At 38.9% G+C, this 18,601-nt stretch overlaps 1 protein-coding gene across 3 annotated transcripts in view; it reads right to left on the bottom strand.

The window, feature by feature from the left end:
* The window catches only part of rab27b (RAB27B, member RAS oncogene family), a 159,725-nt gene that overhangs the window by 4,433 nt on the left and 136,691 nt on the right, over nucleotides 1-18,601 (bottom strand). For 2 of the 3 annotated variants that reach the window (XM_061980817.2, XM_061980818.2), the window contains exons 4-6: nucleotides 11,073-11,176; nucleotides 10,788-10,911; nucleotides 1,932-3,145 (exon numbers count right to left, since the gene is read on the bottom strand). In XM_061980817.2, the coding sequence (XP_061836801.1) occupies nucleotides 2,959-3,145; nucleotides 10,788-10,911; nucleotides 11,073-11,176 (415 nt within the window). In that variant the 3' untranslated portion in view covers nucleotides 1,932-2,958. Of the gene's footprint in view, nucleotides 1-1,931; nucleotides 3,146-10,787; nucleotides 10,912-11,072; nucleotides 11,177-18,601 lie in introns of those variants that run through there. The other variant, XM_061980819.2, reaches the window with a different exon arrangement.

Raw genomic sequence — 18,601 nt, 5'->3', positions numbered from 1 at the left:
TTGTATTTTTATTCTTACATTGTTTTATTTATGTTTTTAATTTTGTGTTGCTTTGTTTGTTATCAGATAGATATCAAAATTTGCAGTATCCAGAGGTCAAATGTCAAAAAAAAATCTACAATTATTTTGTCTTTTCATCTCGCTGTGTAACATGTTTTTGTTTACTTTCACACCGGGTGTCGTATTTGGATGTACTCTTTTAGGAGCATTAGTCGTCATCTTGCACAGATTGTTGTGAGTGGACACGGTTTTAGGTAAGTTAGTTACATTTGTAATATTAAAATACAAACATTGGGATTGTTTATATAAATATAATATGATTTCCCCCCCTCCCCTCCATTGCACACGTTCCATGCTGTGGTCATGAAAACTGAAGCAATTGCTGTAGTTTCCACTAAAATTAAGCAGAAACTTTATAATAATTTCCAAAGTAAAATTGTGTCTAATAACAAAACATGCATTTTTGTTTAGAAAACTTTCAGGAAAATTAATTATTTGAGTACATTTGCACAAGTAATACTGTTCAGAGTGGAGCTGGAGCCTATCCCCTATTTGTGATCTATGTATTAGTTTTTATAACATGTCCAAAAATATATATATTTATAAGTTCTGGAGGGAAAATTATTATTATGAAATAGATATATTAAAAAACGACAAAAAAAAAAAAAAAAAAATCAATATCTGGTTTTACTTCAAAAACGCTCAATGCATTTTTTATGATTGCTATCAATGAAAATGTTGATACTGTTTATATAGCAGACCATTTTCTGGTGCATACAAAAGGTGGACTTATATTAATATATGATATTTAACAGTTGTATCACAATCGCTCTCGCATTTTGGGATTTTCTACACTTTTGTGGTTTATCCAACAAAAAAGCTACTGTGGCGGTGGATTTTACACATTGCTTTTCATATTAACCAACAATTTTGCAAAGTTTTGTCCCGTTATTTTTTGTATACCGAGACGGTTTACGAAAAACAAATATTGCATGTGACAAATTAGTCGGTTTGCGCATGTAATATCGAGCGGAACCAAGTACCAGCAGTAATAACCGCATCTCCTTTATCGAGTACGACGGCAAAATAAAATCACCACGGGGGCCAAATAAAGTTGCGAGTATCAGCACTTTGATGGAAAAAGTTGCAAAATATTGAATTTGAGAAAGAAGTGGTAGCAAAGTATGTTGCCATATTTGCCCACACGTTTTTATTAAATATAAAAGTGATGTTAAATGTTCATTCATCACGTATTTGTATTTCACGTCAACTTTTCTCTATAAAAAGTGTTTTTGGTTCATAAATTGGGTGTTTGGAACTGTTTAATTAGACTTACATAATTTATTATGGCAACTTTTGGGATAGATTATGCACCAAAACTGAAGTATCACTGTACTGTACCAGCATAGAAGGCATTGTGCAATGGGGAAAATTCTAGAATACGACTGCAAAATAAATCACCACGGGGGCCAAATAAAGTTGCGAGTGTCAGCACTTTGATGGAAAAAGTTGCAAAATATTGAATTCGAGAAAGAGGTGGTAGCAAAGTACATTGCCATCTTTGCCCACAAGTCTTCATTAACTATAAAAGTGATGTTAAATGTTCATTCATCGTGTATTTGTATTTCACATTGTTATATGCATGTCCAACTATCATTTTTCTCTATAAAACGTTTTTTGGGTTTATAAATTGGGTGTTTGGAACTGTTTAATTGGACTTACGTAATTTATTATGGCAACTTTTGGGATGGATTACATACCAAAACTGAAGTATCACTGTCCTATACAGGCCCAGCATAGAAGGCATTGTGCAATGGGGGAAATTCTAGAATATGACTGCAAAATAAATCACCACGGGGGCCAAATAAAGTTGCGAGTGTCAGCACTTTGCTACCATTTCTTTCTCGAATTAAATCCCACAAGTTTTCATTAATGACTTGTGGGCAAAGATGGCAAAAGTGATGTTAAATGTTCATTCATCTCGTATTTGTATTTCACGGCAATATTTCTCTATAAAAAGTGTTTTTGGTTCATAAATTGGGTGTTTGGAACTGTTTAATTGGACTTACATAATTTATTATGGCAACTTTTGGGATGGATTACATACCAAAAGTGAAGTACCAGCATAGAAGGCATTGTGCAATGGGGAAAATTCTAGAGTACGACTGCAAAACAAATCACCACGGGGGCCGAATAAAGTTGCGAGTATCAGCATTTTGAGGAAAAAATTGCGAAAAATGTAATTTGAGAAAGCAAAGTACATTGCCTTCTTTGCCCACAAGTCTTCATTAACTATAAAAGTGATGTTAAATGTTCATTCATCATGTATTTTTATTTCACATTGTTATATGCATGTTTAACTATAATTTTTCTCTATAAAAAGTGTTTTTGGTTCATAAATTGGGTGTTTGGAACGGTTTAATTGGACTTATTATGGCAACTTTTGGGATTGATTACATACCAGAACTGATGTATCACTGTACTATACTAGCATAGAAGGCATTGTGCAATGGGGAAAATTAATTATGACAGTTAATTATGATTGCAGTGACAGGTTTGGAAGTCAAGTGGAGGCCATAGAAACGTGTATACTGTTGGTATTTAGAGGGAGTTGCAGTATTACTCCAACTGTCATAGTAGCAGAAAGGGATTGGACCATGGAACTCATGTAAACCAGCAGCGAGCAGAGACCGGGACCATGCAGAACTGTACTGCAGCTTAAGCGAGGAAAACAAAATGGTCTTTTCCTCACAGACTGCAATAGCTTGAATGACCAGCAGAGGGAGAACTAGCTTTCGTTTTCATTTCCAGTGTGGCAGCAGGCGAAGGAAGCAAAAAGAGTGGGAAAGGAAATGGGTTTTTTTTGCAAGAAGGAAACGAGTCGGACGAGAAGAAGCATGCAAGCAAAAGGTGAGGAGGGACAGATCAAGTCAACGTTTTTTTCCGGAATCAACTCATCTAGCATGCACATTTCTTCTCCTCGGGCTGTGCGGCGGAGAGCTTGGTGGTCCCGGTGCCGTTGGCGGGCTCTGTGGGGGGTTTGTCCACACACTGCTCCATCCTCTTCATCACCAGGTCCAGCAAAGTGGTCACAGACTGGTCCACCTCCGCCCCGGTCGCCGCACTCGTCTCGAAATACGGAATCCTGCCAGCCAGAAAACAATCAGAGAATGAACTTTATGTTCCTGATTTAAAATGTTTTTTTGTGTTGAATTCTACGGAGCCCCTAAAAGGACATGGGGGAAAAAAGATGTTTTATAGTTTTTTTTATTTTTTTTTATTTTTTTTAGACATGTATCTCGAAAGTTAATTTTTATAAAATTATTTAATATTTTAATTTTTTTATTTTAAATTCGATTTTTTTATTTTTATTTTTATTAAAATTATAATTTTTTTTTTTTATTTCATTTTTTTTTAGACATGCATCTCGTGCGCACGAGAAACGTTCTCGTGCGCACGAGATACATGTCTAAAATAAATCAAATAAAAATACAAAATTATAATTAAATTTTTTTTTAGAAGTTTATAAAAAGAAACTATCTCGTGCGCACGAGATACATGTCTAAAAAAAAAATACTATTTTTTTTTAGACATGTATCTCGAAAGTTAATTTTTATAAAATTTTTATAAAAATTTTTTTTTAATTAAAATTATTTTTAAAAAATTATTTAATTTTTTTTAGACATGTATCTCGTGCGCACGAGAAACGTTCTTGTGCGCACGAGATACATGTCTAAAATAAATCAAATAAAAAAAAAATTATAATTAAAATTTTTTTTTAGAAGTTTATAAAAAGAAACTATCTCGTGCGCACGAGATACATGTCTAAAAAAAATACTTTTTTTTTTTAGACATGTATCTCGTGCGCACGAGATAGTTTATTTTCATAAACTTATAAAAAAAATTTTTTAATTATAATTGTTTATTTTTCTGCCTCCCCACTCTTTTTTTTTAGACATGTATCTTGTGCGCAGGAGATACTTTTTATAAGTTTATAAAAAAACAAAAAAATACTATTTATTTTTATTTTCATAAACTTATAAAAAGTATCTCCTGCGCACAAGATACATGTCTAAAAAAAAGAATACTATTTTTTAATTTTTTTTTAATAATTTTATAAAAAGTTTCTCGTGCGCACGAGATAATGTCTAAAAAAATAAAATAACAAATAAAAATTATAATTTTAATTTGTTTTTTATAATTTTATAAAAAGAAACTATCTCGTGCGCACAAGATACATGTCTAAAAAAAATAAAATACTATTTATTTTTTATTTTTATAATTTTATAAAAAGTATCTCCTGCGCACGAGATACATGTCTAAAAAAAAAAGAATAGTATTTTTTTTTTTTTTTTTTTTATAATTTTATAAAAAGTTTCTCGTGCGCACGAGATACATGTAAAAAATAAATAAATAAAAAAATTATTAAAAAAAAAAAATTCCCCCATGTCCCTTTAGGGGCTCTGTAGAATTCATTCTATTAGTCATCCATCCATCCATCCATTTTCTATCGCTTATTCCCTTTGGGGTCGCGGGGGGCGCTGGAGCCTGTCAATTTTTTTAAATCAGATTAATCACACTTTTGCATTTTATCAATCACGATTAATCATAGAAAAATACTAGCGTGTGTAGTTTAAATAAACTTTACGAATACAAAATACCCCAATATTTTCATAAAACTGCACTTTTGATGTCAGATTTTTGTTTTTTTAAGTTGTATTTGTTTGATTTATTATTTATTTGTTTACATCAAAAATGTGCCCATAACTTTTTCCCAACTATTTATAACTAAATGAAGCCTCCTGTCAGCCATCCACTGTCTTTGTCTCTGTGGGTGGAGGAGGGCCACGAGCGTCCGCACACATAAGTTGAGGCTTTTGACATAAGTGTAAGGTAACATGCTAGAAATTATTCGGATCAGCCCCAAAAAATGTAATGATTATTCATTATCTGTGTGGGGGGGGAAGTGTGGCCAGCAGGAGCAAAAGTCACCGCCTCTGTCCATGGTGCTGAGGACAGAGCACCATCAGACGAGGAGAGGGGGGGGCGTGGCAGTGCTGACGGCGAGACACAGCTGGCAGGTGATTAGATTTCACAGGTGGTACGTGTTAATCTAATCAACAGTAAGCGGCCCGGGAGCAGAAGGGGGAGAGGATACGGGCGTGGCTGAAAAGAGGCGTCCTTTCTTGGGAGAAAACTTTTGTTAAAAACATATGATTATTAAAACCTGCACGCTTGGCTCCTGTGCTGTGTCTGACCGTGGGACCGCGAGGACGCAACTTCCACAATCTGACATTGCCGGAAAGTTTAATGAAAAACCCGCTCATAAACTGTTCAGTTATTTTGGTAACTAACTGACTAGCTAGGTTTCCCTTTGACTTATTTTGTGTATATTTAAAAAGGCAGAAATGTTCATATGAAAACAACTCGCAAACCAACAGCTAATTCTCATCATTAACTTTAAAGAGCCATTCAAAAGACTCGACTCGTTCGCAAACGGCACATCTTTTGGCTTTATTTTAACAAAAAATCTTAACGGTACATTAAACATACGTTTCTTATTGCAAGTTTGTCCTTAAATAAAATAGTGAACATACAAGACAACTTGTCTTTTAGTAGTAAGTAAACAAACAAAGGCTCCTAATTAGTAACATATTCTAATATTTTGTCAACATTATAAAGGACAAACTGTAAAAATCGATTATTAATCCACTCGTTCATTTACTGTTAATATCTGCTATAAATAAATGTAATAATCACTTATTCTTCTGTTGTTTGTTACTTTACATTAGTTTTGGAGGATACCACAAATTTTGGTATCAATCCGATACCAAGTAGTTACAGGATCATACATTGGTCATATTCAAAGTCCTCAAAAGATTTTGTGACGATAAAAAAAATATATATATATCGATGTTATCATAATAATATTGACTAGATACGCTCCTGTACTTGGTATCATTACAGTGGATGTCAGGTGTAGATCCACCCGTGCCGTTTGTTTACATTCAGGACCGGCGTCACGGTGAGCTACAATGTGTAGTGAAGCATGTTTAGCTATTCCTCGTCCTGCAGGGATGATACTTGTAAAAAAAACGTACTTTATTTGTTGCCATGGAGGTGATGATTAGTGATTTAAAAGTAGCTAAAACACTAGCCGCTAGCTAGCTAGCCATGTCTTAAAGCATGTCTTCTTGAGGGTGTTTCAGTGTTATAACTTCACCTTTATCTTCAATGCGTCCGTTCTCCCTTTTCTGTCTACACACTGTGTCCGCTTGTAAGTACTCTGTGATTGTGCGCTGCCGAACATGCTCCTCTGCTAGTAAAACCAGCAATGTCACCACGTGATGGGACTTTTAACAACGACTGGACAACAAAGTATGAATGTTCTGCCCCGAGCAAGTGCTCGAGGCATTGTTTCCTGTCGGACCTTTTAAGCGGCGGACAATGGTAGCAATCCCAGTGCGTAATCTTCATCACCAAACTTGGTCAAACATTTGAAAGTAGATGTTGTGCATAAAGATATTTGTTTTGTTTTGTATTGAAATGAGTGCTGCTAGGATCCTGATGAGAGTGCGGAAATATGACCATATCACACCAATTCTCAAATCCCTTCACTGGCTTCCTGTTCCACTCCAAGTCTCCCTACTAACCCACCAGTGCCTCCATGGAAATGCCCCCCTCTACCTCAAAGAACTACTCACCCCCAAATCCTACACTCGACACCTCCGCTCCGGACAGGCTAACCTCCTCCAACCTCCGAGGACAAAGCTACGAACAATGGGAGACCGGGCTTTCTGCTCCGCCGCTCCCAGTCTGTGGAACGCTCTCCCTGACCACCTGAGGGCACCACAGACTGTGGATGCTTTTAAAAAAGGCTTAAAAACCCTTCTTTTTTTTTTTAAAACTTTTTTTTAGATATATGCATACTAGTTCTAGCTATTTGGATGTTCTAGTTTTTATTTTTATTTATTTTTTATTATCTTTTTATTTTTATTTGTTTTAATACACTGTAGCACTTTGAGGTTGTTTACTCAATGTAAAGTGATTTTTACAAATAAAATACATTATTATTATTATTATTAAATTGCTGACTTCGTGATGTCTTTTGTATTTGTGGTCCTGTTGTTTTTTGTCTGAGAGTAACAGTGCTGATTAAACCTAATTTAATACATGCAGCGTTCAATTTGACCAGTAGAGGGCGACAACGCTACACCTTAGGTTACCTCAATTTCTATATCTGTAAACAATTGTAGTTTAATGTGTGAATATATTAACACAAAACCTTGTATTTTATTTGTGTAAAACACACAATGGACTTTATACTTTTGTTATGTTTATTTTATGTTTATATTTCCAGTCGTACAAACCTAAATGAAGGAAGAATTGTAAAGAAATAAAACCGAGGAAGGAAAAGATTGCAAAATAAGGAACCACAATCCTCAACAAAACTTCTAGAGCTTCTGTTTCTTCATGCTTTTAACCCTTGTGTGGTGTTCAGATTGCATATAATCTATAAACAAAATTACATTTTCAAAAAATAAAATAAAAAAATGTATGTACAGTCCAGATTATGTTCAAGTCACTCAAAATTAGGGAATACAACAACAGATAGCATATAATCTATAAACATAATTACACTTTCAACATAAGCCTTTGAGGACTTCCCATCTTTTTTTATGTTTTTTGGCATCATTATCATTTTCAACCGACTTGTCCAGGGTGTACCCCGCCTTCCGCCCGATTGTAGCTGAGATAGGCTCCAGCGCCCCCCCGCGACCCCAAAGGGAATAAGCGGTAGAAAATGGATGGATGGATGGATGGATCATTTTCAACCATGTAACTTTCTAAAGTTAAAAAATGAATGTTTTAAAGAAAGTAATACTAAGTAAATATCTGTTTTTGGCCTTAAAAATAAACCTTTTACCGAGTACTATAATTAAATTGATTAAATCATGATTGTCAATGAACTCTCCCAAAATAACAGAAACCACATCAAGCTTAATAAACAAACGAATCCTTAAACACATTTTTTCAACTTTCACCCAAAAGGAAGACACAATATGACAATACCAAAACAAATGCAGGGTGGATTCAGACTCCTGACAACAAAATCGGCAATCATCTGACTCTGTCATATTATATAATTTTAACATTTTCCACTTGGGTAAGAAGTTATAAATAATTCTAATTTGAAAATAACGATTTTGCACATCAATAGTATTTTTATAGATTAGTTTGAATATGGCATCCCATGGCAACGGGCAGTCAAAAAAGTCCTCCCATTTTCCAAATGTGTTGTATGGGGCAGCCTTCAAAGATTTCTTTATTAAATAAAACTTATATATTTTTCTATTTATTTTAGTTCCTTTTTGCCAACTCAAATTTCTTATTAGAGGTTTACAAACTAATAATTTAGTAGTTCCATAATGAATTATGTGTTTCCATCTTTTCCCAATGACTCCAGTTAGTTGATTAAATGAAAAGCTTGAACAAGCATCACCATACATAGTTATAAATTCATCATACTTCATAATCTTACCATTCTCATTGATAACATCATTGACAAAAATGATTCCTCTTTCAAACATATTTTTCCAAAAGAAAGGCTTTCCATCTATTACAATATTAGAGTTCATCCATATTATCTGCTGCAAAATATCGTCTCTTTTTTCTGGCACATAAAATTGAAAACACCACCATGAGTGGATTGTTTCCTTTATGAACCCCGCCATGTTTCCCGATGTGTTTACTTTGTAATTAAGTAAAAGCAGCCTCAAAGAAATATAACCTGCCAAGGCACTTTCTGACAAAACCTCCACATCTCCATGTCCGCTCCCCTGATCCCTTGAACTCTTGAAACCGCGGCCCTCTTCATTATGTAGTTGAATAGTCCTGCTCTATATGTATGAAATAAAATGTGTCCAAAAATTCGGTGGGTGCGGCTTGTATTAGTAGGTGCAAACTGGAAATTACGATATACATTTTATACTTGCGTTTGATATTTGCATTATGAGATTGAGACGGGTTCATTACATTCGTTACATTTCCCCCACTCTAATTGTAAGCTTTTGGGTGAAGGTGTGCCATCTAAACGAGTTGCATACATAGAAATGACAAACCCCAAAACCAGTGACGTTGGCAAGTTATGTAAATCGTAAATAAAAACAGAATACAACGATTTGCAAATCCTTTTCAACCTATATTCAATTGAATAGACTGCAAAGACAAGATATTTAACGTTCAAACGGGAAAACTTTAATATTTTTTGCAAATATTAGCTCATTTGGAATGTGATGCCTGCAACATGTTTCAAAAAAGCTGGCACGAGTGGCAAAAAAGACTGAGAAAGTTGAAGAATGCTCATCAAACACTTATTTGGAAAATCCCACAGGTATACAGGCTAATTGGGAACAGGTGGGTGCCGTGATTGGGTATAAAAGCATCTTCCATGAAATGCTCAGTCATTCACAAACGAGGATGAGGCGAGGGTCACCACTTCGTGAACAAATGCGTGAGTAAATTGTCGAGCAGTTTAAGAACAACATTTCTCAACCAGCTATTGCAAGGAATTTAGGGATTTCACCATCTACGGTCCGTAATATCATCAAAATGTTCACAGTATCTGGACAAATCACTGCATGTAAGCGATGATATTACGGACCTTCGATCCCTCAGGCGGTACTGAATCAAAAAGCGACATCAGTGTGTAAAGGATATCACCACGTGGGCTCAGGAACACTTCAGAAAACCACTGTCAGAACTACAGTTGGTCGCTACATCTGTAAGTGCAAGTTAAAGTTCTACTATGCCAAGCGAAAGCCATTTATCAACAACACCCAGAAACGCTACCGGCTTCGCTGGGCCCGAGCTCATCTAAGATGGAAAGTGGAAAAGTGTTCTGTGATCTGACGAGTCCACATTTCAAATTGTTTTTGGAAACTGTGGACGTTATGTCCTCCGGACTAAAGAAGAAAAGAACCATCCGGATTGTTATAGGCGCAAAGTTCAAAAGCCAGCGTCTGTGATGGTATGGGGGTGTATTAGTGCCCAAGGCAGGGTTAACTTACACATCTGTGAAGGCACTATTAATGCTGAAAGGTACATACAGGTTTAGGAGCAACATATGTTGCCATCCAAGCAACGTTATCATGGACGCCCCTGCTTATTTCAGCAAGACAATGCCAAGCCACGTGTTACAACAGCGTGGCTTCATAGGAAAAGAGTGCGGGTACTAGACTGGACTAGAATTGTCTCCCATTGAAAATGTGTGGTACATTATGAAGCCTAAAATACCACAACGGAGACCCCGAACTGTTGAACAACTTAAGCTGTACATCAAGCAAGAATGGGAAATAATTCCACTTAAGAAGATAAAAAAAATTGGTCTCCTCAGTTCCCAAACGTTTACTGAGTGTTGTTAAAAGGAAAGGCCATGTAACACAGTGGTAAAAATGCCCCTGTGCCAACTTGTCTGCAATGTGTTGCTGCCATTAAATTCGAAGTTAATGATTATTTGCAAAATTAAAATAAGTTTCTCAGTTCGAACATTAAATATCTTGTCTTTGCAGTCTATTCAATTGAATATAAGTTGAAAAGGTTTGCAAATAATTGTATTTTGTTTTTATTTACCATTTACACAACGTGCCAATTTCACTGGTTTTGGGTTTTGTACATACAGTATATAGCCTACCTAAAATGTGCTATCACCCTAATGCAAAAGCATAAATTAAGCTTTCCACCTCAAGAGTATACTATAATATTGTTGACTTGATAAGAGAACTCACCCATATTTATCTGCCAACTCCTTTGCTTGTTTCTCCTGAACCTCCCGCTGGTCAGCCAGATCCGCCTTGTTTCCAACCAACACGATATCTGGGTTCTCACAGTAGGCGTTGGCCTGTAGCTGACCTGCAAAGTCACCACAAGTTATAATGAAACTGTTTTTCTGTGACGTATAAGCATGAAGGTGCAAAATGCTACAACCCCTAACCTTCCACATTTGTCTACTGGTGCGTCAATGCCAAGAAATGAATTGAAATGAATAAAATCAAAGTGTAACATCAACATACTCATCCAATTTCTGACATTGAGGAAGCTCTGTTGGCTGGTGAGATCAAACATCAGCAGGAAGCCCATAGCATCCCTGAAGAACGCCGTTGTCAGGCTGCGGAACCTACAGCCCCGCAAATAAATGTCATAAAATGACATTATTAGACACTTAAGCACTGCTATAAGCACCGCTATAAACTGTTTATTTTATGAGTGCTAATAAACTTGTTTCACATCTTTTACGTTTAAAATCCAAGAAAACAAATAAAATGCCGTAAATAATTGACTCATACTACAGTTAATCAGCCGACCTGGATATATAAATTCAACAACTCAGACCTTCACTAAAAAACAGATTGGACAAATTATTGCCGATAAATAATGGTAATCGTTGGGCTCGTATGGGGGCCCGGTTGCTGGTGGGGCGGGTGAGGTCTTCTCGTCCGGCTGCGGGGAGTCTCTGGGCCCCCTGGGGCGGGGCGTCCTGTCTTTCTGCCCTCATGGGGTGTGGTCTCTCGCTGGCTTGGGGGCTGGCCGTCTCCTGCTTCTCCCGTGCCTTGTCCTCTGCTGGGTGCGTCTGCCTGTGGCCTGCTGCCGGCCTTACTGGGGGCACATTGAGCCCAGCTCTGGGGTTTTTGTTGCTATCCGGCCTGGCTGTGTGGGGCCAAAGGTCCCTTGTTCACTGGGCACCGCACCAACTGTTTTTGGTTTGGGCTCTCTAGGTGGCTGGGGCCGTACTTTGGCTCCCGCACACAATATATTGTACTTACAAACTCACATACATACTCACATACACACAATTATTGATACTTATGTACACACATATGTATACTCATTCATTAATACATACATAGGTACTTACCCACATACATAAGTACCTATGCTACCCCATACATACACAAATACAGTACATACATACATACAACCTCACGGTACATACATTCACTGTACAAATATGCATATACACATACTGTACATATTAGAGATGCGCGGATAGGCAATTATTTCATCCGCAACCGCATCACAAAAGTCGTCAACCATCCGCCTGATCTAACATTTAATCAAAACCGCACCCGCCCGCACCCGCCCGTTGTTATATATCTAATATAGACGATGCAAGGCATTAGTGAGGTTATAAAGCTTTTGCCTGTTAAAGAAAAGAGACTGATCCAATGCAGCAGAGACATTCAATGCGTGCCACGCTGTCACGGCCCAGACGCACACCAGTGCGCAATCATCTGGGAGCCGCGTGGAGGTGCGATGTCCCTCGCACCCGCGGCGGCTCCACCCGGGCTCGCGCCCGAGGCTTCAGCGCGCATCGCGGCGGCCATCCTACTCGTCGCGGCCTAGCCCTCGCGGCTCTCGTTGCCGGCGACGGCCGGGTATGGGCCCGACGCTCCAGCGCCATCCATTTTCAGGGCTAGTTGATTCGGCAGGTGGGTTGTTACACACTCCTTAGCGGGTTCCGACTTCCATGGCCACCGTCCTGCTGTCTATATCAACCAACACCTTTTCTGGGGTCTGATGAGCGTCGGCATCGGGCGCCTTAACCCGGCGTTCGGTTCATCTCGCAGCGCCAGTTCTGCTTACCAAAAGTGGCCCACTCGGCTCACCAGGGTGAGCCCCACCCCTTTCGTGAGCGCACTGCGCGCGGAGTGACCCCTGTTACGCGCCCCCGGCAACGGGGGTGGCGGGCAGGTAAGCTGCGCGGGCGGAGCGCGCAAAGTGACCCCTGTTACGAGCCCCCGGCCACGGGGGTGGCGGGCAGGTAAGCTGCTTACCTGCTGCGCGTGACGCCGGCCGCTGCGAAGGCGGACGAGGCGGGGTGTCGGTGCGGTGGGCGCGGTGGTGACCCTGGACGTGCGTCGGGCCCTTCTCGCGGATCACCTCAGCTACGGCTCCCGGTGGGGCCCTCTCGGGGGAAGGGGCCTCGGTCCCAGACCCCGGCGAGGCGTCCCTTCTCCGCTCCGTAAAAGTGTCCATCTCTTTTTTTTTTCTTCTTCTGTTGTGGCATATGCTGCAGGTGCCTGCTCGTTTTTCGTATGCGGGTAACAACATTTAACTATGTATATATATTTCCGAATTGGTTTAACTGCCACCCGCCTGAATCTATTTAAAATCTAATTTTTTTTTATTTCAACCGCCCGACCCGACCCGCGGATAAAATCTAATTTTTTTTTATTTCAACCGCTCGACCCGCGGATAATGCGCGGACTCCGCGGTTGTGTCCGCAAACCGCGCATCTCTAGTACATATACAAGCACATAAGCATACATACACTCATGTATATAATCACGTTTCATCAAATCTATATTAACGTTGTTCGGCACAATGACAAAGCTTAAACTAGTGTTACTATAACAATCTACAAGGTTAATACAATTTCTGTATTGGCGCAGTTGCGAGAGTGGCCGTGCCAGCAACCTGAGGGTTCCTGGTCCAATCCCCATCTTCTACCAACCTCGTCACGTCCCTTGTGTCCTTGAGCAAGACACTTCACCCTTGCTCCTGATGGGTCGTGGTTAGGTCTTTGCATGGCAGCTCCCGCCATCAGTGTGTGAATGTGCGTATGGTGAAATAGTGTCAAAGCGCTTTGAGTACCTTGAAGGTAGAAAAGCGCTATACAAATATAACCCATTTACCATTTATATATATACCTATAGTGGCTCTCCTGCACTGGCTTCCTGTGCACTTAAGATGCGACTAAGGTTTTACTACTTACGTATAAAATGCTACACGGTCTATCTCTATCCTATCTTGCTGATTGTATTGTACCATATGTCCCGGCCAGATATCTGCGTTCAAAGAACTCCGGCTTATTAGTGATTCCCAGAGCCCAAAAAAAGTCTGCAAGCTTTAGAGCGTTTTCTATTCAGGCTCCAGTACTCAGTACAGTTAGAGATGCTACCTCAGTAGAAGCATTTAAGTCCGATCTCAAGACTCATTTGTATACACTAGCCTTTAGAGGGGAACATTATCACAATTTCAGAAGGGTTAAAACCATTAAAAATCAGTTCCCAGTGGCTTATTTTATTTTTCGAAGTTTTTTTCAAAATTTTACCCATCACGCAATATCCCTAAAAAAGGCTTCAAAATGCCTGATTTTAACCATCGTTATAAACACCCGTCCATTTTCCTGTGACGTCACATAGTGATGCCAATACAAACAAACATGGCGCATAGGACAGCGAGGTATAGCGACATTAGCTCGGATTTAGACTAGGATTTCAGCGGCTTAAGCGATTCAACAGATTACGCATGTATTGAAACGGATGGTTGTAGTGTGGAGGCAGGTAGCGAAAACGAAATTGAAGAAGAAACTGAAGCTATTGAGCCATATCGGTTTGAACCGTATGCAAGCGAAACCGATAAAAACGACACGACAGCCAGCGACACGGGAGAAAGCGAGGACGAATTTGGCGATCGCCTTCTAACCAACGATTGGTATGTGTTTGTTTGGCATTAAAGGAAACTAACAACTATGAACTAGGTTTACAGCATATGAAATACATTTTGGCAACAACATGCACTTTGAGAGTGCAGACAGCCCAATTTTCATCAATTAATATATTCTGTAGACATACCCTCATCCGCTCTCTTTTCCTGAAATCTGATCTGTCCAGTCCAGTTGGAAATGCATCTGCTTTGAGTGTCGCAGGACATTCTTGCCATCTCTGTCGTAACATAGCTTTCGTCGGTAAAGTGTGCGGAACAAACGTCCAATTTCTTACCACTTTCGCATCTTTGGGCCACTGGTGCAACTTGAATCCGTCCCTGTTCGTGTTGTTACACCCTCCGACAACACACCGACGAGGCATGATGTCTCCAAGGTACGGAAAACAGTCGAAAAAACGGAAAATAACAGAGCTGATTTGACTCTGTGTTTGTAATGTGTTTGAGAAAATGGCGGATTGCTTCCCGATGTGACGTCACAACATGACGTCATTGCTCCGAGAGCGAATAATAGAAAGGCGTTTAATTCGCCAAAATTCACCCATTTAGAGTTCGGAAATCGGTTAAAAAAATATATGGTCTTTTTTCTGCAACATCAAGGTATATATTGACGCTTACATAGGTCTGGTGATAATGTTCCCCTTTAAATAGATCCCTTTTTAGACCAGTTGATCTGCCGTCTCTCCTTTTTGCTCTGCCTTCCTCTTCTGCGTGGAGAAGTTATCAGGTGACCACAGATCAGTCTGCACGGATGAATCGCGAGCTGTTCAAAGTCGGGACGCAGGATGGACCACTCCTCTTTGAGTTGGTGACGTCTCTGCGATGCTGACTTGTCTCCATTCAAGATGATCAACTCCTGGCCTCTCAATGGACTGGACTTTCAAATTAATTCGGGACCACTCCTTATGCATCAGTCGGTGACGTCTCTGCAAGATGATCCCCTGCCGGCCCCACTATGGACTGGACTTTCACATTATTAACCGTATCCACCCGACTTCCATTGCACCAGTCACCCAGAGGGTGGATCCTCCCATCTGCGGTCCCTTCCAGGGTTAGTCGTCGTTCCCATTGGCTTGAGGTTTTTTTTCCCCTAATGTGAGATCTGATCATGGATGTCTTTGTGGCTTGTGCAGCCCTTTGAGACATTTGTGATTAAGGGCTACGTAAGTAAACTTGGATTGATTGACTTTGAGGAAATTAGCACTAACTTGTTATTATTGTAATTACTGACTTAACTTTCCTATTCTAATGACATGCTAATGTAACGATGATATATTTCATGCTGTGTTTCTCTCTCGACAATAATTAGACTTTTAACGTTGAGTACAGAGTTTTTCCCGATGTACAATTCACTATGGGCTGATCTTTCCTTGTATTATTTTGCGATGTACAGTAGTTCGTAGTACTATCAGTAGTAGTAGTTTGATTAGTAGATTAAAGGGGAACATTATCACCAGACCTATGTAAGCGTCAATATATACCTTGATGTGGCAGAATAAAAACCATATATTTTTTTAACCGATTTCCGAACTCTAAATGGGTGAATTTTGGCGAATTAAACGCCTTTCTATTATTCGCTCTCGGGAAGCAATCCGCCATTTTCTCAAACACATTACAAACACCGAGTCAAATCAGCTCTGTTATTTTCTGTTTTTTCGACTGTTTTCCGTACCTTGGAGACGGCAAGAATGTGTGGATATCCTGCGACACTCAAAGCAGATGCATTTCCAACGATAAAGTCAAAGAAATCTGCCGCCAGACCCCCATTGAATCTGCCGGAGTGTGTGAGCTATTCAGGGACAAAGGTCCTCGGTAGCACGGCAAGCAATGGCGGCAGTTTGTTCCCGCAGACGAGCGAGCTAAACCCCCTGAATGTCTTGGCATACCTGCCAACTTTTGAAATCAGAAAAACCTAGTAGCCAGGGTCCAGGGGCCGCAGGCCCCGGTAGGTCCAGGACAAAGTCCTGGTGGGGGGTTCAGGCCGACGCAAAATGATTATTAGCATTCAGACAGGTTAAAATGTTGCTAAAACCATCACTTTTCTATCAGTCACAGTGACTTTTCAAAACAAAATTATTACAGCAAAAATCATATGGGTTGATTGACATGTTTATTCTGTAAGCTAACTTCAATAGTTTGAAATTATTTTGACAGTTAATGCCAGTTATCCTGTCAACCTTTCACAAGACTTCAATTTGTTAATTGAAAGTATAAACAGTATAAACACTTTTTACAGTAAACAAATGGTAAAACAGTACTAAACAATTCCATAAAAAAAAAAAATGGGTGTCATTATTAACTTTCTGTCCAAGCTTGTATAATCTACTGCCTTGTTCAATTGTAAAAAATATTCTGTGCCTAAAATTCACATTTCTATCACAATTATCATACTGTAAACATGGTAAGCTAACTTCATTAAAATTAATAGTCCTGTCAATAGCATGGAATTACAATTCAAATGTAGTTTTTTTGTAAGCCTTTCAAAAGAATTCAAAATATGAAAAATTAATGAAAATTAATTTAAGCCATCAGACACTTGAAAAGTGGCACATCACATCTCTAATGTAATCATTTTAACTTTTCAACAGAAATAGCACTGCAAAAATATTAAGGACATACTTCTGTATTTTGGTAGTTATGCTGTCAACATTTAACAAGATTTCTTCAACTTGGACTTGAAAGCATAAATAGTATAAACACTTTTAACAGTATAACAGTACTAAACAATTCCAATAGATAACATTGGTGTCATTACCTTTTTGTGGCTAAAATCCAAATGTATTCTATCAGATTGATCATACTGCAAAAATGATATGGTAACTTTATGATAAGTTTACTTCATTAAAATGTAATTCAATAGCATCATTAGCATGGAACTACAATTCAATTGCAGTTTTCTGTAAGCCTTTCAAAAGAATTGAAGAAGAATTAATGAGAATGAATTTTTCGAGTCGGGAAACATTTTCCGAAATAACTGTCCCATGTGATCAGCCAGTGCGATTGGAAGTCCATGCTCAATTATTGCCTCCGTAAATAAAACTTTGGCATTTATCACATCCAAAGAATCTGTTTGGGCGACGAAAAACGTTGAAAGTTTTCCACTTGTATCGCTAGCAACGGCATTAGACTTGTGTTTTTTTGTCCCAACGTGGTCTTTTACATCGATCGAAAAATCTTGTCTGCACAAGGTGCAATTCGCGTAGTTTTCACCCTTTTTGGAACGGATAATTATTCCCGGATAGGCTTTTGAATATTCTTCACGGAATGACTGCAGTTTTCTTTTCGGTTTAAGACTCGTTTGCGATTTTTCTCCGGCTGATTCCATGATCGTTCGTTCGTTTGGAAACAATGGCAACTGGTGCCTCGTGCTTGGCAGCGGTGCTATAAATAGCCTCGCGCATGGCATTCGGAATGGCTCGATAGGAAGTTACGGGAAGCAGTGTCGATTGTCATTGTTGTTACGCGATTTCGTGAATAAAACTTTAAAAAAAAAAAATTTTTTTAATTAATGAAAAACCATATTTTTTATCACTGCAACCGTAACCCGGAATAGGTTGATGAAAACCGTACTAATTACGGGAAAACCGGAGTAGTTGGCAGGTATGTCTTGGCTCACACCGCTTCTACCGTCCCTTATGCCACCGAAGATGATCAAGAGAAGAATATCGACCCTCGCTTCCCTGGCCTGCTGACATCAACTCCAAAACTGGACAGATCAGCTTTCAGGAAAAGAGAGCGGATGAGGGTATGTCTACAGAATATATTAATTGATGAAAACTTTATTCATTACTCGCGATTTTACGTAAATGATTATACATAAACTGTGTTTACCAATAATTTAGCTTAAAAACTTTTTTTTTTTTTCAATCATTCGAGTACATTCGGGTAGTCTTGTGTAATGCAGTATTTTGTGTCTATTTAGGTATGGTTAACCTGAGTGCTGAAATCGTGGAAAAATATATGTTCTTAGCGCGCCTGAAATGGGCTGTCTGCACTCTCAAGGTGCATGTTGTTGCCAAATGTATTTCATATGCTGTAAACCTAGTTCATAGTTGTTAGTTTCCTTTAATGCCAAACAAACACATACCAATCGTTG

Source organism: Nerophis lumbriciformis, linkage group LG20 (assembly GCF_033978685.3).
Source record: "Nerophis lumbriciformis linkage group LG20, RoL_Nlum_v2.1, whole genome shotgun sequence".
Taxonomy (NCBI): domain Eukaryota; kingdom Metazoa; phylum Chordata; class Actinopteri; order Syngnathiformes; family Syngnathidae; genus Nerophis; species Nerophis lumbriciformis.
This window is presented reverse-complemented; position numbering and strand designations above follow the sequence as displayed.